The sequence below is a fragment of the Aplidium turbinatum genome, chromosome 1 (assembly GCF_918807975.1).
Source record: "Aplidium turbinatum chromosome 1, kaAplTurb1.1, whole genome shotgun sequence".
Taxonomy (NCBI): domain Eukaryota; kingdom Metazoa; phylum Chordata; class Ascidiacea; order Aplousobranchia; family Polyclinidae; genus Aplidium; species Aplidium turbinatum.
Genome location: NC_137472.1, coordinates 34,747,787 through 34,773,071, shown reverse-complemented (window position 1 = coordinate 34,773,071; position 25,285 = coordinate 34,747,787). Strand labels below are relative to the sequence as shown.

At 38.1% G+C, this 25,285-nt stretch overlaps 1 protein-coding gene across 1 annotated transcript in view; it reads right to left on the bottom strand.

Moving 5' to 3' along the window:
* Positions 1-201: 201 nt before the first annotated feature.
* Positions 202-25,285, bottom strand: part of LOC145769110 (myosin-binding protein C, cardiac-type-like) — a 47,990-nt gene continuing 22,906 nt past the window's right edge. Inside the window, exons 15-35 of the mRNA XM_082580707.1 lie at positions 25,126-25,251; positions 24,662-24,858; positions 24,043-24,177; positions 23,370-23,514; positions 22,731-22,885; positions 22,359-22,506; positions 22,016-22,168; positions 21,143-21,295; positions 15,609-15,764; positions 14,755-14,901; positions 14,280-14,356; positions 13,768-13,887; positions 12,993-13,235; positions 12,585-12,759; positions 12,335-12,435; positions 9,608-9,800; positions 9,309-9,441; positions 8,017-8,177; positions 6,068-6,218; positions 5,140-5,257; positions 202-1,937 (exon numbers count right to left, since the gene is read on the bottom strand). Coding sequence (XP_082436833.1) covers positions 1,875-1,937; positions 5,140-5,257; positions 6,068-6,218; positions 8,017-8,177; positions 9,309-9,441; positions 9,608-9,800; positions 12,335-12,435; positions 12,585-12,759; positions 12,993-13,235; positions 13,768-13,887; positions 14,280-14,356; positions 14,755-14,901; positions 15,609-15,764; positions 21,143-21,295; positions 22,016-22,168; positions 22,359-22,506; positions 22,731-22,885; positions 23,370-23,514; positions 24,043-24,177; positions 24,662-24,858; positions 25,126-25,251 — 3,050 coding nt within the window. The 3' untranslated portion in view covers positions 202-1,874. The remainder of the gene's footprint in view (positions 1,938-5,139; positions 5,258-6,067; positions 6,219-8,016; positions 8,178-9,308; positions 9,442-9,607; positions 9,801-12,334; positions 12,436-12,584; positions 12,760-12,992; positions 13,236-13,767; positions 13,888-14,279; positions 14,357-14,754; positions 14,902-15,608; positions 15,765-21,142; positions 21,296-22,015; positions 22,169-22,358; positions 22,507-22,730; positions 22,886-23,369; positions 23,515-24,042; positions 24,178-24,661; positions 24,859-25,125; positions 25,252-25,285) is intronic.

Sequence of the window (25,285 nt, the reverse complement as noted above, 5' to 3'; positions counted from 1 at the left end):
AATAGGTAAAAAAAACAAAAAAAACAAAAAAAACGAATAAAAAACAAAAAAAACGATAAAAAACAAAAAAAACGAGCTCGTTTTTTTTAAAAACAAAAAAAACCGTTTTTTTACATCTCTAGACATGACACTGAGGTGTCGCATTTGGAAACCACATTTGATACTTTTTTCCGAGCAATTTAATTTGGAGCAACTTCAACGCAGAAATACACATGTTCTATTTTCTCATTTGTGCAAAATTTACATGTCTTTGACAAAACAAGTCAAATATGAAAAGTGGATAACAATATTCAACACCATAAGCTAAATGAACAAAAATAACAGATGGAGCCTATAACTTACTGTACAATTAATGAAAATTGCATTACAATCTAGGCTTCTGATGATACATGTTACAACAGCATATATATAACCATAAAAAGCATTGTTCAAAGAAAACGACGGCAAAAATCCTCAGTAGCCTGCAATAGGCTATAAAGCAATCAGCCAATATTTGATAAGCTCCTGGTTCAGTCTGGTAGATGGTTTACTTTTGTCGTATCCCGGCTTATCGCTGTAGGTTGGGATGAAGTTGCTTAGAGTGAATACATGGCAAGAAAGTTAATCTTTGCAATCTTCTTTATTCTTGTCACTTGGCATCATCTTGATTGCACGTCATATGGCGCCCTATGTATTTTCAAATCACCCACGACGTTATGTAAAGAGATGAAGCAATCAATTTACAGGGGAAATGAAAATAATAAGAATATTTATTCATAAATTGAAACACCACTTTCGTTGTTGTAAACATGATTTTTGCAACGTGAGTGCAGACATTTTTACACCGAGTTTTTCCCAAGACTGGCTTCAACGCCCGGGTATGCACTTCCTCGACCGAACAAATACGCTAACAAATTTCTGAAAAACCATTTGAACATCAGTTTTCTAGCCTTATTTTAATTTGACCACCAACTTTTTACTCGGAATTTTTTAGATCTAGGCTACTTTGTTTTTAATAACACTTTTTGAAAAATAAAGTGTAATAGGCTACGTTAAAATTTCAGGCCACAAACCAAACGTCATGTCCATAGCCTACTTATTAAATCAGTGACGTCATTTATAAAGGCTTTTCTTGTGACATTTTACTCTCCTTTAAATTTAATGATAAGTAGAAACAGAAACAGTATTTAATTCTTGCAGACTACAACAGTAGGTCGTGTAAAATGAAAAAGGTACCATAACTGCTTTGGCCTAAATGATATTACTTAGGTCTATTTGGAGGAACGAACACTGAGCAGAGCAGGCGGATTTGATATAGCTACTATCCGAATGTAACTCTCAATAAACAATTGCAAGTAATAATACAAGTAACAAGCAAGCAAAAAAAGATTTTTCAGTTCAGAACAGCTCATATGAAGATGTCTTTCACACTTCATGCAATTGCTATAGCTTAATATTTACAACGCAATGCAAGTACAACTTTGTGCTTGTTTAAAGAACCATGCGTTCATCACAAAATAGTATAACACTTTTGGCTTGTCACTCTTTTCCGATACTGTAAATATACAACAAACAACGAATACTATTAACTCACAGATTATAAACTTTGAAGCATGCAACTGTGCAACCCTACCTAACAAATTTAATGAGGCTTTGTACATAAGATCTACAAACATGCAACGAAGTTTATTTGTCAGAAAGATTACATTGATTTCTTAGCCACATAATGCATTCCATCAGTACAAAATTTGATGTAATGTATCTTTGCGTTAACGAACGATAAAATGCTTTCACAGATGTCACTTGTTGAGCCTGATTGTTCGGACGGCAAGCCGATAATTTGGCTATGTTACATAAGCTCAGAATGGCAGCACCAGGATTTGAGTCACAATCTTTTAGCCTGATACATGAAGGTTGGCAGCGGAAGAAGCCTCTCCGACCGAATTCTCTGCTACAACCTAAAAGTATTGAAACCAATGATTTATTTGCAGCTTGGATATCTTCATGATGAATTATCGTGGCGATTAACGATCGAATTGACCGCACGGCGCTTTAGTGATAAGCTCACACATGTGAACTGGACAAAGTAGTGTGTGTGTGGGCGGTCAACGCTTGCAAATGCGATTGAGCTATTTGGCTATAATGATTTGTACTGGCTAAAAGCACTGCAATAAAACACTTCAACTATTAATGTAAAATTCAGACTAAAGCTTTTCGAAAACAAAAAGTCGTAAGTTGTAACATTTCAAAAACTTGATATAGCCTATGCTACCACATTTTGTTTCTTAAATCTTTCGGTTTTGTTTTGTTGAGAATTTACAGTAAAACTAAAAAATTTGTGAATTATTTAAATTCATGAGCGGTCAGATTCAATGATTTTTTTCAAAGTGCACTTTTTGAGAAGAACTTTGTTTTATTTTTGTTGAAAAATAAAGTGTTTCGAACAAATTTAGACATTTTTAAGTCGTATTCAGGCTTACGCCCAGATAGTGAAGATTTAGATTAAGTGGACGGAAAGCCAAGGAAGCCAGTCTTCGTGTCCACCTTCAGGCATGCCTTTAAGTTTCGTGCCAAAAGGCACAGCCACATGCTCTTGAGTGGTGTCGAACAAGCGACCTTTAGACAGGGGCGTTGACAGGGGGGTCTAGGTGGTACTTTTGGACTCGGGCCCGAAGTATTTAAGGGGCCTGGATTTAAAAAATTTCCCTCGACTTCAAACATTATCAAGATCTTATTATAATCAGATCTTTAATGAATTGCCATCAGAGGTTAAAACGGCCATTTCAGCCTTCAGATGGTATGTACCGGGCCTCCTTCTGGGTACCGGGCCCATTTCAGCTTTCTGGTGGTAAAATAGCCACTTCAGCCACCAAACAGTAAAATAAGAATTTAGTCTAGTATAGTGATTTCCCTAACCACGAATATTACCCGAAACACGAATTCAAAATAAACAGGCTAATTCCCGTCAGCCAGCACATATGGGCCCTATATGGGGCCCCGCATGGGCTGATATACGTGCCCCATGTGAATTGCCCCATGTGAGTTATTTATGGGCCCCATGTCAGTTATTTATGGGTTTCAAATGGGTTGCTCACATTTATCCCACATATTAATGTGGCTGCCCATATGTATCCCACAAACCTAATATGGGCTGCCCAATGCCCATACTTATTCTTGGGTATCGCTTGTGGGCTGCCTATATGAAACCCACAGACTTACATACAAATGTAGGCTGCCCACTTAAAGGGATAGTAAAGGAAAAACCTGACTTTGCGATTTTCCACCTTCTTTGTGTTTAACATGCTACCATAAAACGATTTTCAATATAATTTTGCCCCATTGCGGCCTGATCAGCATTCCGCGCCCGCTTTTGTCAGAGCTTTCAAAACGATAATTGGCGTGAGCAGCGAAGCGTGCGACTGTACAGTCTACGTCACTATAGGCGAGCAATCAGTTGATCTCGCAATAGTTGTTACTGCGGGCGATTTAACTGTAGGCTAAGTATGTATGTACATCAAAACAGCAGATTTCAACGTCAAAACATCAGACAGTTTGCTCAAAACATCAGATCTGATGTTGAAACATAAGTGGTAACGTGGCTTTTGTTATTGCTGTCGATAGTGACGTATTCTCGAGCAGTGTTTGCACTTTTTGGTCATTTTGAAAAAATAAATAAATAAATGAAACATTGAACTTTGGGCCTTGCCGTGGCCATTGAAAACAATTTTTTTTCGGTAATTCTTTTTGAAATGTATTCTTGAATGTTCAGTTTACGTATTTTAATGCTTAATTCACGTTTGAAAATTTCATTTACTATGCCTTTAAAACCCATGCACATTCTGAGGATACTCGCAACCCACTTTCAATTCAGCCTGCCTGATGTCAAAGCAAATTTACTGGCAAAGTAGTGCTTTTGTTTTGCATTTATTTTGTGTTTACTAACCCAGAATAACATAATGAAATAAAAGTTGATACTAAATTCATGTTCAGCAAACAAACGTTTCGAAAACTATTCTGCCTTCATCTTCAGTTCTATAAAACGTTTATAGTTTAGTTAAGTATCTACATTTTGGGCTCTTTATTTTTTGAAATAAAAGTTCTCATTCGAGTTTTGTGGATACATTTTTCCTTTTGGTGCTGTTGGCTCTATATGTGTCTGCCCTTTATGGGTCTGCCCATAAAAAATATGGGCAGCCTATCAATATTTCATGCTTAGCCAATGATCGAAAATCTTATGTAGCTAAATTTATCAAAAGGCATTTAGGCCTATATGATCACGCATTTGAAGATTGGAAGTTTTATGTTCCACCTAGTCATATTAGCATCACATTTTGCAAAAAATCCCATATTGGGCACTTATGGCAAAAACACAAAAACCCACATAGAACCCACAAGCCCATTAAAATAATACATAAGTTCCACATGAGCTTGCTGGCTGGGATATTTCTTCAAACTCAGAAACTGAAATGGCATAGGTAAGAAGATTGCTATTCCTATTTCTGCACTGAAAATAAGACCAAAACCTCTTTTCAGATTGCAGCAATCAGCAAATGTTTGACCTAGGCCCAAACACCTTTCCAAAATCTAATTGAAAACTTTCTGACTGTCTGGAGTGCTGCAAATTCTCTTCTGGTGAGCATGGAATGACCAGTGAAACATCAATGGAATTGGGAAGTAACACTCTAGCGCCATGTGACAAATAAAAGTTCATAAAAGCAACCGCTAGATAGAGATAGTAAGTTTTGCGGTTCAAGTAATTTTAAGATTGCGCAAGATTTGTTAAATGACCACGCTTAAACGACATCAATAAAAGTTTGTACACAACTTTTATATTCATATAATTGTCGATGAAGGGGGCCTGAAAATAAATTGGTACCGGGCCCGAGAAATCCTGTCAACGGCCCTGCCTTTAGAACGCCGCGCCAGGGCTTTCACTACTCAGCTATGCAGCCAACAAGTTTAGACTGATACTTTGTAAGAAATGTGGTGATGCTCAATTATTTTCTAACTTTTTAGTCATTGGGCTTAAAATGTTTCGTATTCGAAAAAAAAAACGGAAGATCTGCATGTGAACCACCATGCATGTGAAAGCCAATATTTTCCATTCGAAATCAAGCAAAGGATTTTCAAAATAGTATAAAATTGCAAGAGAAAACTTGCCTTATAAACTCCTGTATCCGAAACCTTGGCCTGGCTTAAAACTAACCGACATAAGCCGATCACGTTTTCTTTGTAGTAGTGATTATCGTCTGTCACTTCACGATCGTCTTTATACCACCTGTAACAGAAAAATATCGCCTTTAAAGCTTTGAAGAATACACTGAAGGATAAAAATGTCAATTGTCTGCAAAGTCTGTAAGGGCGATGTCCACAAGTTTTAGAATTTTTAAGTGCAATATGTTGCGATACATTTTTTATTCGTATAAACTACGTCAACAAAATTTTCTGTGTAGGCCACCACCTAGAAAAGTTAGCTGAGTCAGACAGGCGACGTTGATGTGCAAAACGCGAGTATGGGATGCAGCCATGTCTTTCAATCAAAGTTACACGAGCGTCTCTTGAGAATAAACGTAGAAGAAATCGGTTTATTGAAGTATTATGTACAGTAGCATAGTGAAAGCATGAACGATTTGGTTTTAAACCAGCTCAGTGGCCGAGTGGTTTCACCTTCGGCTCTGGTAGCCTACTCGTAGATCTGAGATCGATACCAGTTCGGGTCAAACCGAAGACTTTAAAAACGGTTCCGATTGTGTTGTTTCTTGCATAACGCAGTGAGAATAAATTGGGTAATAATGTGATGACAACGTAAACCTGCTGTAAACATTATACGGATGTAAATTGTATACGGATTATAATGTAAACATTATACTGCTGTAAACATTAAACATTATACGGAGTAAACATAAACATGATGACAACGTAACCTGCTGTAAACACGTAAACATTATAAGTGAGCCATGTCGCTAAAAGACCTTAGCTGTTGTAGAACGACAATAAATAAAACCATAACATCTTAACGAGCAGTATTTCTACTGTACATTCTGACTGGATCTGGCTAAAAAAATAGCAATAAACCTGCAGGGCTTACCTCGTCACAGGATGAGGTTTTCCAGAAATAGAGCAACTCAGAGTTACTTTTACTCCTTCAGGCACACTTCGTGGTTTCAGAGGAACCGTTACTTTTGGAGGTTGCCTAAGATCTCTTTCATCAAATTGTACATCTTCTATCTTCACTTTTTCTGCATGAGGTGAAACAACATTTTGCAAACTTTAGAAAAGCTAAAACATATTACTTCAAAGTCGATTGACAATGAATAAATGTGCCCATTACAATATTTGATAACCCATCGCTGTTTTCAGTGCTGTGTCAAGGGGGGGGAAGGCAAAGGAGGCCCGGCCCAAGGGCCCACCATCTCAAGGGGTCCACAAATAATAGATTTTTATGTTTTGGTAACAACATGTTTATCGTAATCTTTTAAACTTTCATTCAGATTAGAGTGTGGTTCGGTCAATTTGTTTGTTTGTTTGTTTATCTTTATCCTGCATTGCGGGAAAGCGGACTTGAGCGCTATGCATCGGTGTACGCCTTCCGACATACACCTGACCCACGCTGCAGCCGACGACAATGTCTGTTTCCGGTTGTCTACTCTACTTATGACTTAAATTTGGTACTACCCATTACTCGAAATCGATCACTGGGTAGAGGCAATTATCGTAAAGTTTCTTGCCCAGAGAAACAACAGCAAGTGCGGGTGGCTGGAGTCGAACATGCAGGCTCTCGACTACGAGCCCAACGCGCTAACCACTCGGCCACGGCTGCCGAGCTGTTTGTGTTGTTTGTGTTGTGTTGTTTGTGTGTTGTTTGTGTTGTGTTGTTTGTTGTTTGTGTTGTGTTGTTTGTGTTGTGTTGAATGTTTGTGTTGTGTTGTTTTCCAAACTGGTTGGAAAGTCTATTAAAGTAAACCACCTTTTCATATCAATTCAGTGAAAATATACACTATATTACCATAGATTTTTTTCCTTTAGGCAGCCCAAAATTGTTTTGGCCCCGGGGCCCATAAAGGGCTTAACACAGCACTGGCTGTTCTCAGAAATAGACGTAAGCTATAGATCAGGCTAACTCAATTAATGTTAACAAAGATCCAGTTTGACAAGTTGAATATTTTTACCTCTCTGATGAATAACTTATTTTACACATAACTGTAAGGTTTCGCGGAAGTCTTAACGTCTAACTATCTCGGATGAACTCTCATAGACAAGCAGATAACTTTATTTGAATCTCAACATGTACGGTACTCAGACTTCAACATAAACTAGCAACGCAAACGCCCACATAGCTGCGGTACTAAAACGATTGACTTATCGTTGGAACTCGAGTTTGAATCGCACAACGCTGTCAGGAAAGCGTATTTAACAGCGGCCAATCAAGAGGTCATGGAAAACGCGTAAGGCAAAATGCGAAACACAAGGTACAAACTTAAAAGGCAGGTTCTCAAATAAATTAGAAGTTTAAAGGCACGTTTCCAATATTACAATAACCACGAAAGTTTATCTATCAGTAGCCTACCAGTATCGAACCATTTTTTTCTTAGGTAAAATTTTACTCGACTAGGACTTTTGAAAAAGTGTTGGGGAGTCTGGGGGGCTTTGCCTCCCAGCTACTAGAGTAATCACAGAAAAAATTTCTTTCTCTCAGTAGAAATCTGGGCCTAAACGTGGCAATGAGGTTTTCTTTTAGAAGCCCGAGGTCCACCATCAACACCCAAACGTTTCGAATTCGGACCGCGGTCCGCTAGTTGAGCAGCCCTGCTACAGAAGTTGAAATGTCCTGTCACTTTGGGTTTATTACAGGCTTCGAAATAAATGTACCATCCATTACGTTAACAACTAAAGTAGAAGCATGAACGCAATCTAAGGCAGTGGGAAATAAAAAATAAAAATAAGTCTTGCGGTAAGAAAATATCGTCACATACGCAAACGTATCGGCTTTAAGAAAACTAATAGGCTGCCAAGATACCAGAAAATCCAATGTCTTACCAACATGTTGCTTGATGTAAACCACTTCCTTGGTCTGCAACGGTTCACTCTTACCGATGCTGTTTTCGGCTTGAACACGAAGGTAGTAAGAACGTTGCTTGTGAAGGTCGGTGATTTTATACGAGCACTGGCGTACATTTTGAGCAATTGTAGACCAATCTCTGAAACAAATTATGAGGAATGAAATGAGGCCTACAATTCTTCTTTGTAAGCAAGGGGTTCCTTTTGTGGCAACTGACAGAACTAATTTCAATACTCTGGGTCAAGCTAGTCCTTTGGTCATGCCTATAATCACCATGTCTTGCCCCACGCTCCTTTTCCTTTCTGTGAACATGCCCAAACCATCGCAACCTGTTTTGAACACTATACTTTCGTTACATCCAAGTGTTTTAAAAGACCCTCAAATGTATTCATTCTTCTTCTTCAATTGCCTTGCCTGAACCAGGCATCGACGGCCTCAGATGAATAATTAGACCAAATGTTCCTATTGTATGTTGCATGGATGATTGTTTCTGCCTTGTCGTTAAATTGCTTCAAATGTGTTTGTCTTTGTCTGACAGGTGCTCGCTTTCTAAAAATTTTACCAGTTAAAGAGAGATGCTCCACTTTTTGCTTTCTTATTATATGACCGAGAAATTTATATTGTCTGGTTTTCATACTTTTTAACAGAGTTCTGGTTTGGTTCACCTGGTGTAAAATTTCTTTATTTGTTTTCTTTGCCAGCCATGAAATGTGTTGCATTCTACGGAAACACCATTCATTATTGATTTCATTAAAATCCATGACTCCGGCTCTCCATCGCAAAGTCTTCATCATTTCAACTTCCAGCCCCTGTATTGCCCGCTTAATTGTGGATCACGTTTCTGTACTGTCACAGCGATGTAACCCTTTGAAAATTCTTATACTGTATATGAAAAGACTTTTGATTTTGGTGGAAAACAGCTATCATAAAGTCCTTTATTTTGTTGTTGGTCAAAGCACCTTGAATTCTAGTTTGACATCTTGAATGTGAAATCGTGGATTTACGATTACCTGACGTAGGCTACCTGTGATTTGAAAGTACAGGCTACTGCATGCTATATATTCCAGATCGTTATTTTGCTCGTTAAATTTGTGTAAAAAAATTGTTCTTTATGTATTGAAGGTATTTGTTCACATCACATAACAGACAACACCTTTAGATTGACTTTGGTCAAAATCTACCATTGAATTTTCTGAGTACAAAAACAAGCGAAAATTTTCCCAAAACAACATGTAAAGCTACATTTTTGAATCAGCTACAATCACAATACCTTCCACGAGCTTCTCGCTTTTGTATTGTATAACCGACGTCTCCATGGTCGCATGAAGCTGGTTGCCATCGAAGAACAACGTCGTTCTCGTTGACAATCACTTGGAGGGGACCTTTGGGTGGTGAGGGGACGTCTGCAGAATAATGCAGATTTTTTGTGATAGAGAATATCACGCTTATTGAGCCAACTTCGGGAACCAACGAATTTTGGATTATTAAGCAGGTGGGCCTATTTAGCGTGCGACGATTCTCTGAATATAGTGCAAAAGCCTAATAATGCAGCACTGCTGATCAGCTTACCTATCACGTTGACCCTCACAGAAAGCGACTGCTCGCCCGATGCATTTTTAAGAACAACTTTGTACATTCCGGAGTGACATCCTCTTGCATTTCGTATGAAGAGTTGAGACACACCGTCAGCTTCAATTATATTTACGCTCTCTTCAAGTTCATGACCATTTTTACTCCATAAAATTGTTGGCCTGGGGCGAGCCTACAAAAGAACGACAAATAAACAATACTATCACTTCCAGTGTTTCATTGTTTAATCAAATACGATTAACAATTATGATAATTTATCAACGTTGTTCTCAAAATTTTGGTCGGTGGAAAAGACTTGACAACATTTAGAAAATATGCAGTAGTTGTAAATAGCTCCTTCAGAACTGACAGAAAACGCTAAAGTCACTTTCTCGTCATCATCATCATCATCATCAAGTTCTTTCCTCGTATTGAGGATTGGGTACAATGCGCCATTGTTCTCGACCATAAGCTGTTTGTACTGCACTTTCATAACTTAATATTGTTCATTTAGTGATGTTTGTTGTCCAAATCATTCTTGGTCTGCATTTTGTTTGTTTCTCGTACCGTTATTTACATGTCAAAAATATGCCTCCTGCTTACATTTCGCGTCAGATATACAGTACCGCGTTTGCATCAAAATATTGCCATAGTGAACTCATTTACCCATGGCACAATCTTAGTCGTTACTGCATTGCTTCCAACTCGTTTTGATTGATTGCTTGTCGCCTCCTGTAAATCTGCTGGCTTGTCAGAGGATGTTAACACATTAGAACTCATACTCAAGTTTATGTTTTAACAAAAATGGACATGAAACCAAATACAACTACAGGTAACATAAATATATCTTTGCTCAACAAAGTCATTATAAAAATGCCCTTTTTCTGTCATTTCGAATCCCTTCAATTTGATCATGATAAACAAGTCAAGGTACAAAACTGTCAGGCCTGGCGCACATTCTGCCTTCTGCATGAGTGCTGTCCGATGACGAGACAATCCGGTAAAATGTGGATCGTCTGCTCTCTACTAACAAGTAAGTGTATTCCTGACAAACATCGATGACCTGGAGTGGTCATAAAAAGTGGGCACAAGCAGGGATATCTAAAGAATGGGATACGAAGGGCTTTATTACATCTGACAATAGAAGGGCTTCTGTTTATCGTAAAATGACAATTGGCACCGATACTAGTTTAATGAATCTTGTAATGATAACCTGCATTGCGCTAGTAGAATCCGACCTGGATATTCACTGCATGCTCATGGTTATTTGTTAATTCAACTACCGGTATACTTGCTTTACATCTAGCCTACTGCAAAGGATTTGTTTCGAAAAACAGCTTTCTGGTAACTTTTCAACTGTTTTTCGAAACAATTATTCTTTCTTCTTCGTCGTATGAGCTGTTCTTCTGGACTATATGTTTGGGCATGATGTCATCAGCCACTCGACAGTCTCGTCATCCAGGGCCTTCAGTCCAAGCGCTCCATGTGGTGGTTGATGGATTGGGCAGTCATGGACGACATGATCTACTGTCTGGTCTGTGGCGCCACACTCGCATCCCGGTGAGGGAGCCAGGCCCCATTTGCACATGTCTGAACGAAAGCGACCGACGCCGGTTCGTAGGCGGTTAAGCCGGACCCACGCAAGTCTTGCGAGGGACATTCCCGGAGGGTGGGGATCGACGTCGGGTAGGAAATCACGGAGTCGGGAGGTGTTGCTTTGCCACTCCATGCTCCATGTGTAGCCCGTCCAGTGTGCCGCACTTATTCCAAGATCTTCAACGCTGTTCAGAAGCTGTCGTGCGGCGGGCACAAACGGGCGTCTTGATTTCAGTCGCTGCTGCCCTCCAGGCAGGCGCTGGAAAGTACTGTGGAGGAGGTGGTCGGGGTCCAGTGCGCGACGAGCAATCGAAATCATGGCTCCTTTACGGCGAATCTCAGCAGGTTGGATGCCTGCAAGGATGGGAAGGCAGTCCGTTGGAGTGGGACGCAGGCATCCAGTCACAGTGCGTAGTGCGTCATTGATGGCGGTGTCAATGTGGCGGGTGTGAGAGCTGCGGCACCACACTGGTGCGCAGTACTCAGCGGTAGAATGGACGAGGGCCAAGGTAGCTGTGCGAAGGGTTTTCGCATCAGCTCCCCAGCCGGAACCCGCCAGCCGCCTCCAGCCGCCGCCAGCCAGCCGCAATTATTCTTTAACTATGCTCTACGTAACATTTGCAAACTTATTTTGTAACTGACTATACCAGCTGCACTACAAAGCTTTCTGCAATTCAAAAAAAACTTCAGCCCATCTTTAACTCGTTACAAACTACGGCCCTGACAGTGTCGTGAGAATAAGGCAACCACTGTGAGCCTTCGTATCCCCTTCTTTACGTATTCCTGGGTCCAAGACACAAATTAAGAAGTTGTATTCAAAAGGTTGACCATCAGGTAACGTCTGCTTGCATAATACTTAAACAATTAATTTTTTGCTGCATTACTTCTAAAGTCACTGTCACATGAACAACGAGAAGGACTAAGGCTCACTGATACAAGACATTGGAAACAATCATAACAAAGCATTAGAGAAGTTTACTATGTTAGTAAAAGACTGGACACATAGGAGCCAATGTTCGCTATTTGTGATTGCAGCCTTGCCTATTATATACAACGTGACAGTGTTAATCCAGAGCTTTGTAAAATTCAATTCTACGATAATGGAAAAGAAGTTCATTGAATTATGCTTACATGATATGGAACATGGATTCTTATTGTGCCTCCAGCATTGATGTTAAATCCGTCGCGTACTACAGCTTCTAGTTCTGATGTCATCTTGAAGACTGGAGCAACTGAAAAGTAATTAGGTAGGCTATTAGCAGTATTATGCAACGCTTCAGTTTCTTTTTTTGAGAAATCATTGAGTTTCTATATTGAGCTGGCTATGTAAGAAAGTACAGTATAATATACTTTTTGGAAAAATTTCTTACTGATGATTTACCATTGAATTCTTGAGCTATAAAAGTTCCATTGTATCTGTACCATCTGCTATACGATCTCATATTGACAGATCGCATTCTTACAGAATACGACCCTCCTTTTTCTAGTCCACGAACAGTGTACGAAGTCCCCGTAATGTGGTTATCATTGTATTTGATCCATTTGTCACTTCCCTCCTGAATAAAAGCAAAGTATTTTTTCGTTTTTCTTGAAAGATTTTATGCAAAAGAAGCTACGTCTTGTCTATGCAGATAGTTAACATCAGATTCAAGGAGCAAAGATGCTTTGAAAAACTAACATTTAGCATATGATATCGTTTTCATCAGAAGTGAATGTCCTTAAATGTGGTGTTCACGAAAAGAATAAAGCAAAGAAGTTAAATGAAATGTAGCTTTAGTTATTTCCAAACCTTTTGCAATTCTATGTCGTATCCAAGGAAATCTGCTCCTCCATGATGGTCGGTTCCTTTCCATTGGAAAGTCATTGTCGAATTCGTGGAATCAATAAGTTCTAAACCGCTCACATCTCCAGGAGGAGCTACGGGATCGCAAGCCAGAATGGGCTTGGAAGGGCGTGATGGATCACTTTCCCCTGCAGCATTTACAGCAATTACGCGGAACTCGTACTCGATGTCTGTTCGTAGATTATTCGCCTGCACAAAACGATGGTTAGTTTTTCAGTCTGTTGCCACCGATAAAACTTAAGAAGAGTGGCTTCCAGTGGCGTGCGGTGACCATTTTTTGAGTGGTCACTTGTTTTAGAAAGTTTCAAAAACATGCTTGATTTGCACAATGACTCTTCAAATAATATCACATCATAATATTTTGACATGATTAACAGCCATTGAGGAACTCACAAACCTAGTGTGTGTTTAAAGCCTGCTGAAAAAAGTGAACACCCAAAAAATGGTCATCGTACGCGACTGTTGGCTTCCTATAATCCTCTCCGTCTACTTAATTTAAATTTCAAATTCTCAGCATTAACCTGAATGCGACAAAAAAGATACGGTATCCTATTTGACCAAACTAGTGTATTTTTCTCCAAGAAACAGGGAAACCTGCAATCGCCCTACTTGAATGTGGAAAGAATTTCTACTACTTCGCTATCAGCACAAATGATTAACTTGTATTTATTTTTTGCCTTCAATTGTCGCCGCACAAAGACTAGACAAAACAAGAAGTCACCTTGTATTTCAGATCCGTGCACAAGTTTCCCGCGTTATTGCATCTTGACCAAGTAGATGTTCCTTTTTTTCTTTTCTCAATGATATATCCCAAAACTGGACTTCCTCCGTCAGAGTTTACCTGAGTGAACAAAAATATTCGAAGGGATCGCTAAAGATTTGATTAATTCTGACCATCTCACTAATTGTCTATAGCTTTGGAATATTACAAAAAACCTTTCCTGAATTAAAACACACAGGAACATAAAAGCTCATTTCAACATTTGTAATTTTATGACCGCAAAGTCTAGTTTTCACCGTTGATAGATGTGGTATAATTATATTGTTTACGTTGCGATTGTTCCGCAAAGTTCAACGAAGTCGTTTTGTTCCTTTGCTGGATAGAAAAAAAAAAGTAAATAAAACCAATGGAACTTGGATAAAAACATCGATTAAATCGGTGTCTGGGTAAGCTACAGCGTTCTTGTGATTATCTATTGAAGGGAAGTTTGGAGTCTCGCATTGACAACTTACCTTGTCCCAACAGATGCTAATAGAGTCGTTCGTAGTTGAGTCCATCTCTATGTTTCCACTGATAGGCGAAGGTGGATCTAAAATGCGATATCAAAATTTAAACATCGCCTATCTGTATAACATACAAGTCCAAAGACTTCTTTTTCAATTTCAAAATTAGAACACCCAAGATTAGATTTCTCGTGGGATTATGAGAAATAATTTTTTTTACCTTATAACGTCCATGTTTTCATGTTTAAGCAATACCTACCAGGGCTTTCTTTTATATAGTATCTTGTGTCTTACTTTATTTTGGCTCTTCAGATTAAATGTGTGATGTACACATGAAGTATATGTAGAAGAGTGTATTTAACGTATAGTAGCCTATTACTATTAGTGCATGCCCGAAGAATTGCTTTACGAAGAATTGCTTTACGAAGAATTGATTTTACGAAAAACTGTTTACGAAAAAAACGTCGGACACCATTAGTGATACCGTAAGGATCTTTCACAAGAACGGCTTTGGACACATTGGATTCACTTTCTCCAATTTCGGACACAGCACGGACACGAAACTCGTATGTTTTTCCGGCAGGTACGTGTGCCCGATAATTTGTTGCATTGCCACTGGCAGTTTTTCCAACTAAAATCAAAATCAGGTTTTGAAATTTATCCACTTGTAGAATCGTAGTTGTTACTTAGCCTACTTCAGCTTCATAGATCATAAATTTTTGTGGTACCCTCTCCAAGCTAACGCATAACCAGTCAAGATTTAGAATAAGTGGACGGATAGACAAAGAAGTCTATTTATGCACCCACCTTCAAGAACTGTCAGTAAACGTTTTTTTTTTCAAAACGCGCCTGCTTTCGATTGATGTAAAACCAATGTCCTTTCGAACGTAGTATTAGCTTTCTGACCACTCGACCATACAGTTCAAGAATTTATTTAAATAAACCAAGGATATCTATCACTATGGGATTGGAACCTCTATTCAATGCTATACATCAGTAGGGTCATCACATAACTACAACAACTACAGAAGGATTAACAAAGTTTCAGTTCCACAGAGTTTCCAATCCGGTAGTTATAGATATCCCTGAAATAAACCGTTGAAAATTGTGGCCTTTTTTGCACATTCTGGTGAATGCAGTTAACTACGAGGATTTGTACTTTTGGACGAATCGCGTTCGTCAAAAATAGATATATTCTCAACTGTTGACTTCCTAGTAAATTTTATCATAACTAGAGTTGTGCAATAATGCATTGCTACAGTTTTTAGTTCAAAGAGTTTTTATAAAAACAAATATCTGGAATAAGTAAAACTGTAGGCCCGTGGCGCATTGACTTACCTGAGCTCCATATTTTGCGCCCTTCTTCTTTTTTTTCAACGACGTAGTGAGTTACAGGACTACCACCGTCATCTTGCGTCGGAGACCAGGACAAAGTCACACCCTTGGCTGACACTTCAGAAATCTCAATTGGTCCCTTCGGTGCTTCAGGTGCGTCTGGTTGTAAAACAATTAGACCTTTCCCGCAGCTCTGTGCAATGAAGCGTGACGTTGAAAACAATCACGTTGGCTGCTTCATTGGCAAGCACCAAATTGCTTGTGAATGCTTGATAACTTGTTGCGTAGTTAGCAGAATTTTCGTAAAAACATGGAATCAACGTTAAAAAACAAGGATTTGACTGTTAAATTTTATTCAAGTTACTTTTATATGAAAAACAAGCAAAATGATAAGCCAATTATTTAATGGGCTTTTGTAACTGCGCATAAGCTATGGCGCTTGAAGGAACTGCTGGTACGGTAGTGTGTTAATCTCTAAGCAAAACGCTGTTGGTCTGCAATTCTGATAGGCTTAAAATTTCTTTCTGCTTTAGCTAAGTCTTTATAATAATAAGCGAAAATTATTGTCTTATTTGCTACAATAAGTAGGCTAAGTGGGTTTCAGTTTGTAGCTTTTTTGCTTCTTTACTTGTGAACGCAATGCAGCATACTCACTTATGGCCTACTTGCACTGAATATGAATCAACTGAAGTAGGCTAATAAGCTGGACTGCCATTCAATCAAGGCCGTAGCCCAACTTCGTCAGTTGGAGCTCCGATCCAATTATGAGGCCTCCATTTGGTTCTGTGCTTTGGCAATTATAGAACGTAGAAACGACATAGCCTATGTAATAAAGCTCGTACGAGCTGCAGACCAGAAACACCGGTGTCTAACTGTCTATTGCTGTCAATTCTTGCTACAATCAGCTGTTGACAAACCTTTATTGTTACTATAAGCTTATGCCTTGTTTTGGCGGCTTTTTGGCTCAATTGCCCAACGGGTCAACCTATTGATGAAGACGTAAGGGCACACACTTAGCATTTGCCCAAACTCATCCAATAAAAGCTGGATTTCCGCAGAAGTTTGGTGATTACTTTAGATATGAAATCGAAGCTACGTTTTAATCTTTTTTTCCGACCACAGAAGATTTCAATTATTTGTTTGTTTAGCCTACCCATAGTTTCATATCAGCCACCCAGTAAAGTTGACATGAAGTCCAATAATAAGCTAGCCTAATCACGTTTTTTTGCTTCCATTGCAACAACATATAGAGTACGTAGCCTTCACTGCGATCACAAATGCAACACAATAAGAAGCAACGAAGAGATAATAGCCTAAGTGTCGAGTCAGCTGCTATCCTTATTTTAGCATGCCATTAAGTGTCTTTGCCGAGACACAGCCGCAAACTCTGGAGCGGTGTCGAACCGATGTCCTTTGCGAACGTCGCGCAAACGTTTTCACCACTCAACCATGCAGCTGCTACATTACTATAAATTGTTTGTACTTAATTAGAGTTTTATAATGTTAAAAAGTTTACTAAAATTTTAGACAACAAGGCTAATAATTTAATAAAATTGTTCTAGCCTAACCAAAAAGTATGGTATTGGGGATTCCACTTGCGCTGTAGTCCAATTTAAAATGAATGCGTGTGTGTTGCAAACTTGTGATGTGATTATTCCTATTTCGACAGAAAGTAATAATTACGAAAAATACATAGGCCTATGCTGTCTCATTCTGTGTCAATATATTAGTTCCATAAGAATAAAAGAAGCCGAACCAAACATTAAGTGGCCAGAAACCTGGAGTGACCAAAAGCATAGGGTAAGCTAGGACAAAAACGTCAATTAATAAACGGAAATGCTGCACGAAAAAAATATAAGTGTAGATTCTAAATGAAATGATAATACGTTTAGGCTACCTACTTTAGTTGTTAACTCAAATATTTTTGAAATAAAATTTATCAATGCGAGGTCCTTTCGTTTAGTGGTCCCGTGCAGTAGGCTATAGCGCTGTGCCGGCGGTAGTTAGGCCCATGGGCTAAGGCCCTGTAGTAAATTCAATTTTTTTCTGAAAACAAATAACTTAAATGTAATACTCAGTCAAAAAAGTACTTTTAGTACAAAATGTACGATTGAAATGAGCGATGGTTCCATCAAAACGTTCAAAAACTGTGCTTTACTGCTACGATTTCAGTTATTGAAGTGGTTTGTTTTCAACGTCACGCTTCATTGGTTGGCTGCGGGAAAGGTCTATTGTAATATCAAATGTCAACTTGATAAATATAGCCAACAACTGCGGTAGAGAGTTATTTTTTTAAATCATTGAAGCAAATGAAACCAAACGACAAGAAGGCATTTATTATGCTTCAAAAAAAAACCTACTTGTAAATGCTTAAAAAGAGTAGTTTTTTTTTTCATAACGGAAATATTTATTGTTTATTTTTTTGCAGCAAACCTTAGAAATATTGTGTTGTTGATTGGTTTTATTTGTTAGATAAATACTGTAGCTTCAAAAACAACATTTGCGGTACTTCAATTATAAAACATTTGATTTTCTTCATGGTATTAGCAGCCGGTGTGGCTAATCTACTTTGAGATTGATGCTTTAAGTGTAGACTGAATATAAATTCACTAAACCAGTGGTTCCCAACTCGTTTTTAAGGCGACCCATTTAAAAAAAAAATTCGGTTCGGTAAAGTCTTGCGACCCAAGCAAATTGTCGTAATATTTTAAAAGCCATACAAGATTGTGTTGCAAACAAACAGCACTACAAAAGCAGTAACTTTTTCCGAAAATAATATGTTTATCAAATCACTAATGAGATAGCTGTGCTGGCTTGCTGTCAGTGAGCTTTTGAAATCGAGGCGTTATTTTGCTTAGGCATAGCCGCATGTCGGCTTTAACGTCCAGCCGGTTTCGCTGTTCAGTTTTCACTACACACATGGCGCTAAATCCAATCTTACAAAGCCAAGTTGTTGCAAATGGAATCTGTTTTTGAATCCCTAATTGTGAAACTGTGGGATACACTTTGCACATGGAAGCCCAAAAGTGGATGTTTGCAGAATCTTTGAAGTATTTGACTTTGAAGGACGCAAAAGAAATACGGTTTGCTAGTTCTGTCGTTATGTCCATAAACTGTTCTGCAGCATGGATGGAAAGTTGAGGCGGATCTTTTCCAAAAATAGATCAATTATCCAATCATTTTGGTTATTAAGTGCTAGAGATTCTCCATAGTAGTGCACAAACGTTTTGGCAAACTGTTCCAGGTGTCTAATTATTATCGTTTGCTTAATATCAACTTCATTGCCACAGATATATTGCGTTAGCTGAGGAAATATATCGTAGGCCTACTCATCTCTGGTGACATAACTTTTCCAGAATATGAGTTTTTTGTGTTAAGCAGAAACTTTTGAGGCGCGATCAATCACCGTAAAACCGTTGCCTTGCATATATAAATTTAGAGAATTCAGAGAGTCAAATATATCGGCAAGGTAAGCAACTTTTGCCTTGAAATCTTCTTGCAAAAACTTCTCGGCTAATCTCACACAGTTCTGTTGCCTCAGGAAGATAGCAATCTCCTCCCGCAAATTACAAACTCGCTTCAGGACACGACCTCGTGACAACTATCGCACTTCTGTGTGCAACAGCAATGCTTGATAATAATCAGAATCCACAAAGACGAAAACAAATGCCGATTTAGTGGACTTGTTTTGATGAAGTTTACACACTTCACATCATTCAACACTTCGTGCAGCTCTTGAGACAGCTTTTTTGCAGCAAAGGCCTCTCTGTGGAGAAAGCAATAAGTCCATACAGCACTTGGGGCTTTATCTTTGATGCGTTTTACCGGTTTTACCACACCAGACTATGCGTGGTCCAACGTGTGGAAAACTTTGTCATAGTTTGTCCGACATAGCGTTCGTGACATAGGGGAAGGTTTGGTTGGTTGAGCCGGGTAACGGTTGATCCATCCGGTTTTATCGCAACGTCGTGCATGATTAGTCAACCGTTTCATACCAAAAATATGGAAAAACTTGAAGTCCATCAGCACATGTAGTTTTAGGGATTTTCTACAAGCAGAAAAATTGTGAAGCAGTTAAATGTAAAATGGTAGGTAAAAGTAGTTTTGAAAAAAATAAGAAATGTGTTATGTTTTCCTACGATGTTTCATCGTTGTCTTAATGGAAATACTGGGATAGGTGAGGGTAACTTACTCTTTGTTTTAGTAGTTCTCGTTGCTTGATTAGCCAGTTGGTTCTTGGCAATTTTTCATGAATTTTGAAAATGGCGGCGATGTTAACAGTTGAGCCACTTGCAATGTTCACGGTTGAGCCATGCCTTTATCATAAGGAATGTAGTTTATGAGCCGATGGTCCTTACGTACTGCCCTAATTTTGTTGTACCGTACTGTAATTGATGCGTAAAACTGGTGTCCTAGCCGGGGGCGGTCCACTGCCCCCCTTAAACTTCCATAAGAGTAGTTTTTTTTGTAATGCGCCAGTTTGAGGGTATTTTTTTTAGCACTACCCCCCTTATATTTTTCTCGATTGCAACGCCACTGGTTGCTAATGTTCGTTTTCTTCACAAACCTCGCGAAATCGCTTCAGAAAGGTAAAAACACCTTCGTGCAAAGTTTCCTATTCAATGATTCTCAGTGTTTTCAGAAATATAAATTTCTGTTCGTTCAGTGTTCACTGTTCTTTCATTTTAAGACACTAGACACAATACACAGTTTAAAGTTTTTTTGATTGTTTATTTGCAAGATGTTCAAGAGAGAGTTTATTGTGTTTGATGCAGATTGAGCTCTGTTTTGGGATATCTTTTGGAAGTGAAATAATGGTGGATCAACCGTGAACAATGGGTGGCTCAACCGTGAAATTTAGGGTATCATTTGAGCCGGCTAAATTTCAATTTTAAAATGCCGATAAATGATATAAATCGGGGTCAGTCGCAAACACAAACATGTTCACAAGAACCGCATAAGACTGAAATTTATCATGATGGATTCGGATTTTTGGTAAAGTTTGTCGTTAAATTTTTATTGCAGAAAAATCGATTTCTGGCTCAACTAACTAGACCTTCCCCTATAGTGCACGTTACAATATATATCACATAACTTTGTCAAGTTAATTTGTGTTTGAGACTGAAATTTTTGTTGGGTTTACATTTAATAATAATAATAACAATAATAAAAGCGAAAATTGTTAAAACTTCTTGCATTACGATCATGCTACAAAGCTTTCCGATGTCTCGACATGAAACGCTTCATGACTTGTGTTTATATTTTCCAGTTTTGTGATCGATCTCTTTACGTTTTAAATTTTTTTTATTGTTATTTTTTTTCGCCCAAGATACAATATGTCTCAAAAACAAGCGACCCAAAAAAATTATCAAGCGACCCAACTTTGGGTCGCGACCCATGAGTTGGGAACCACTGCACTAAACGACAATAACAGACAGTGTAATTAAGACTTCAGTAAGCTATGGAATTGGTCTCATGAGGCCATATGCCATTTGCCAGGTTTATAACAACTGCACAACGACCGCAAAATCACTCACCAACAACTTGAACTTGAAGTGGCACCTCGATTTCTCCAGCTTCATTCTTAATTTTACACTTGTACAATCCACTATCGGATTTTTGGCATTTATGCAAAATGGCAGTTGCATTCTTAACGTCGTTATGATTGCATACGATGCGTTTCCCGTCAGCTGAGAAAAAACTTATAAGTTTTGTCTAATAAATTCAAATACTTATCCAACTAAAGGAACCAGATATTCAGTCAATACAATGCAACATGTGTTGCGAACGTAGAAAAACAAGACTTCCGTCAGCTGATATGACAGCGAAAACAATAGGCCGGTAGCTGAATAACCTGATAGATATAGGCTATCTTAGATCGCTTGGGAGATGGAAGAAGCTTGCGGTTAGAATTACAAACATTTCATTGCAACTTGAAAGTCTGATAGTTCGAAAAAGATGGCTCGAAGCAGGAAGGCCTGTGTGCAAGTTATTAAGTGAAGATGGGCAAGGCTGCTTTTGAAAGTGAAATCTAACACTATTAACAATAAGAAAGAGGATTTTGCACTTTGATTCTATTGTGACAAACCATCCAGGTGGTCATTATCACAGTATCAATAATGAGAATGTAAGGAAAGAATAGAGATTTTTGTGGGTGCAAACTGCAAATGGGATTGTAAAATTCTGGAACAAAGTTTTATCAACATTACGATCTATGGGATCTAGGCCTGACATATTGTGACAATGAAAATGTTACTGCACTTCGATTGAATGCACAATTGCACACAAGCGTTTCAGTTAGATTTAAAATATTATTAACGTTCTAGAATTAAATAAATTGAGTTAATCGGTAGAACTTGAGCAACAGCAAAAAAACAATACCTGTAAAGCCAAGTTGAATTTTAGCTTACCTTTCAGTGGCTCTCCGTCTTTTACCCACGTTATAGTCGGGGGAGGTTGTCCCCCTTGAATTGGAACCTTTAGTCTTCCAGTTTGACCCGCTTTTACCCGAATCGGATGATCAATCAATTCTTTCAGAAGTTTTGGATCAATTGAAGGTTTCACTGAATCCAAAATATGCAGCTTACAAATATTTTTTAATAAGAACGGTTTTGCGTCCAAAGACATGATTCATATCAAAATTAGTTGAAACAAAGTTTAAAAATTTATTTAGTTTTAACAAGGTAAAATTTGACACAAAAACTGAATTCTCTTTTTTCCTAACTAAATCTTTAAAAAAAATGTAAAACTCACCCATTTCAGCACCACACTTGATCGGGGCGGAAATTGCCGGTTCACTGGCACCTTGCTTGTTCAACGCTTTTACTCGGAAAGTGTAGGTCATGTCAGGTTGACAATTCTTGCAAGTAAATTTGGTTGCATCGGATTTACATTCACCCACCTGGTCAATGCATACATGGTGTTTTTTTGTTTTTGAGAACTGCTTCAGAATTGACTTGTCCAATGTTCATGGACAGTTTACAATATAAGATAATGGGACACATGGCAAGCCATTGTGTCACTGAATAGCGCTTTCACATAGTATCCTGTAGGCTACTTTGAGCTTACAGGGCGATAGTGAAAAAAAGCTAAGATATTTTTTAAACATTTTTTAAAATTCTTCACCTTTTCCCATTTATTTTTTCCAGCCAGTGATCGTTCAATGATGTATTCTTCTACTGGACTTCCACCATCTTGCTCCGGAGCCGACCAAGACATGCCCACTTCATTGGGAGTAACGTTATCAAAGACGATGGAGGTCTTACTAAAGTCGCAAACGTCTAAAACCCAAATGCATCACTTCAATGTTTTCATTTTGATTGGTTATTTGTATGTTAAGTAAATCTATGCCTAAACTAATAAGAAGAAATATGTACAGCACAGAGCCTATCGTTATATATCTAAAGAAGTTCAAGATGTTGATTATATAGAAAAATTGATGCTTGTTTTAATATACAATGTTAAGAAATTAGATTGTTTCGAAAATACGACCATTTTTGAAACTAAAGTAGTGAATGCAAATTATTAGAAATTCTGTTACTTGGGTATTATATCTTACTACTTAGGCTAATGCTTAATTGATGGATGCTAAATCTATTGTAAGTTGGTTATAAAGTAAACACATCCAAATGTAAAGTAACTCTTTGTCTGAGTGGTTTAGTTAAACTTATTTGACAGACGTTATAAACAGAAATTAAGCTGCATCATTTGAAACACTGTTGAAAGTAAAACAAACAAACAATGATCGGTTTGAAACAATGATACCTTTTACAACTATCTTTGTATTTATGACGACACCACCAACGTTGTTGAATATTCTAGCCTCGTAGTTGCCGCTGTCAGAAAGTTGACACTTCCTTATTTCTAAGACAACTTCGTTTGTGCTTGAAGTCTTTGTTGCTCTGTGATGCTAGAAATTTATATCAATGTATTTGCATTAAGTATAGATTTCAAATGTTCCTTTACTCCACGATAGGCTAAGTGCCGTGGTGCTGTTTAAATTGTTTTGTTTGTTTGATAGCCAATGAATGGAGAGCAATCCTTGAAATGTTTTGCCCAAGCGCACATATCCCGAAAGTCGAGCAAGTTCTGCTTGATCTTGCAGTTTCTTCGTTCGTGGAGTTAAGCGCTTATTACCAACTGAGCTAATAGGGCGGACCAGTTTGCTGTAGATTTAACAGGCTTTTCTCAACCAAAATTGTAATTTTAAGTATTGTTTTAAAATAGTTTGGAGTTTTCGTTGTTTAATTGTACAACTTTGCATTTCCGCAAATACATTACTGGCAACATAAGTTTAGATTACTTTTTTGGAAGATTGACCAGCCAGCAAAAACTTGTCTTTTTTACATTGATTCAACGTCTACATGCATTGTGTCAACGTAGCTAGTGTGAATTTTGATGGAACACGAAAGTTGGAGTTACTCTTAAGCAAACTCACTTTGACTGGTAACACTTCCTCGCCATCATGATGCCAAGTTGCGCTTGGAGGGGGACTTCCCTTACACGGTACTCGGATTCTAGCTGTTTCTCCTGCTTTTACAACAATAGGATTTTTTTCCAATTCTTCTATGACCTTGAAGTGAAAAAATACATGGCTTACCATTCTTTTGACTTTAATGATAACAATAACAATGATGTGTGCTTTCTTACGATGTCTCTCGTCATCTATTGTAAATAGCCTACAGTTTGCTCTCAGCACTTGCAAAAGATAGGCTAGTTTCCGCGCAGTTGCGGGCGTAGAAGCGCAACCAATTAACCCACATTGCTGTGCTAAATCCAAATTCCTGGCTGAGTCCATCTCCTCAATGCTAAATACCAAGCAAAAATGAGGACGAGAGCTATTTTGTGATAAACGTGGCTACAGAGTTTTTGCTATTGCTAACCCATTGAGCTGACGAACCAACAGAAATGAAATAAAAAAATAAATAAAAAAAGCTATTTAGCTACTTTCTTCAACAATAACTTAACAATAAACTGTATTTTTTCGGAAAGCCGATTTACATGAAAATTCATGTAAATGTACGCGACTTATTTCAATAATAATCTCATAGATTTACCTTGGGATCTATTACCGGTGGTTCGTCTGGAGATAAAGGAGTGACGACTTTAGATTCCAATGGTTCACTCGTTCCTTCTTCATTCATAGATTTAACTCTAAACTGATATTTTTCGCCTTCTTTTAATCCTTTTACTTCATAAGATGTCGCGCTGCTGGGAACTTTGGCGAGAGGCTTCCATTTTCCCGATTTGTCATCTGCAACAAAATTAATCACAAAACATTTCTATCATATATTTAACAAACAGCAAAGTAGCTTGTATTGTAATATAACTACGCATATGCAAAATATTAAACTTTGAAAGTTCAAGGTAATTCTATTTTAACACGAATCTCTTGGTTGTCAGTAACCCAATCCATTAATATGCTTGCTATCTTAAAGATGATCATTAAATAACTAGAGTTATGATCAAAAATTGTTTAGGTGATATTCCGTTTTTAGACAACTTGTAATTGCATTCTGACCTTTGACCTCAATTAGATAATCTTCTACTGGAATATGATGGTCGATTGGAGGATTCCAGGACAATTTAGCACAATCTTTCCCAATATCGCTGATTGCTATTTCACCGGATGGTGCAGGAGGCTTAGCTAAAAAATACAAACAAATACAATTTACTTCTGG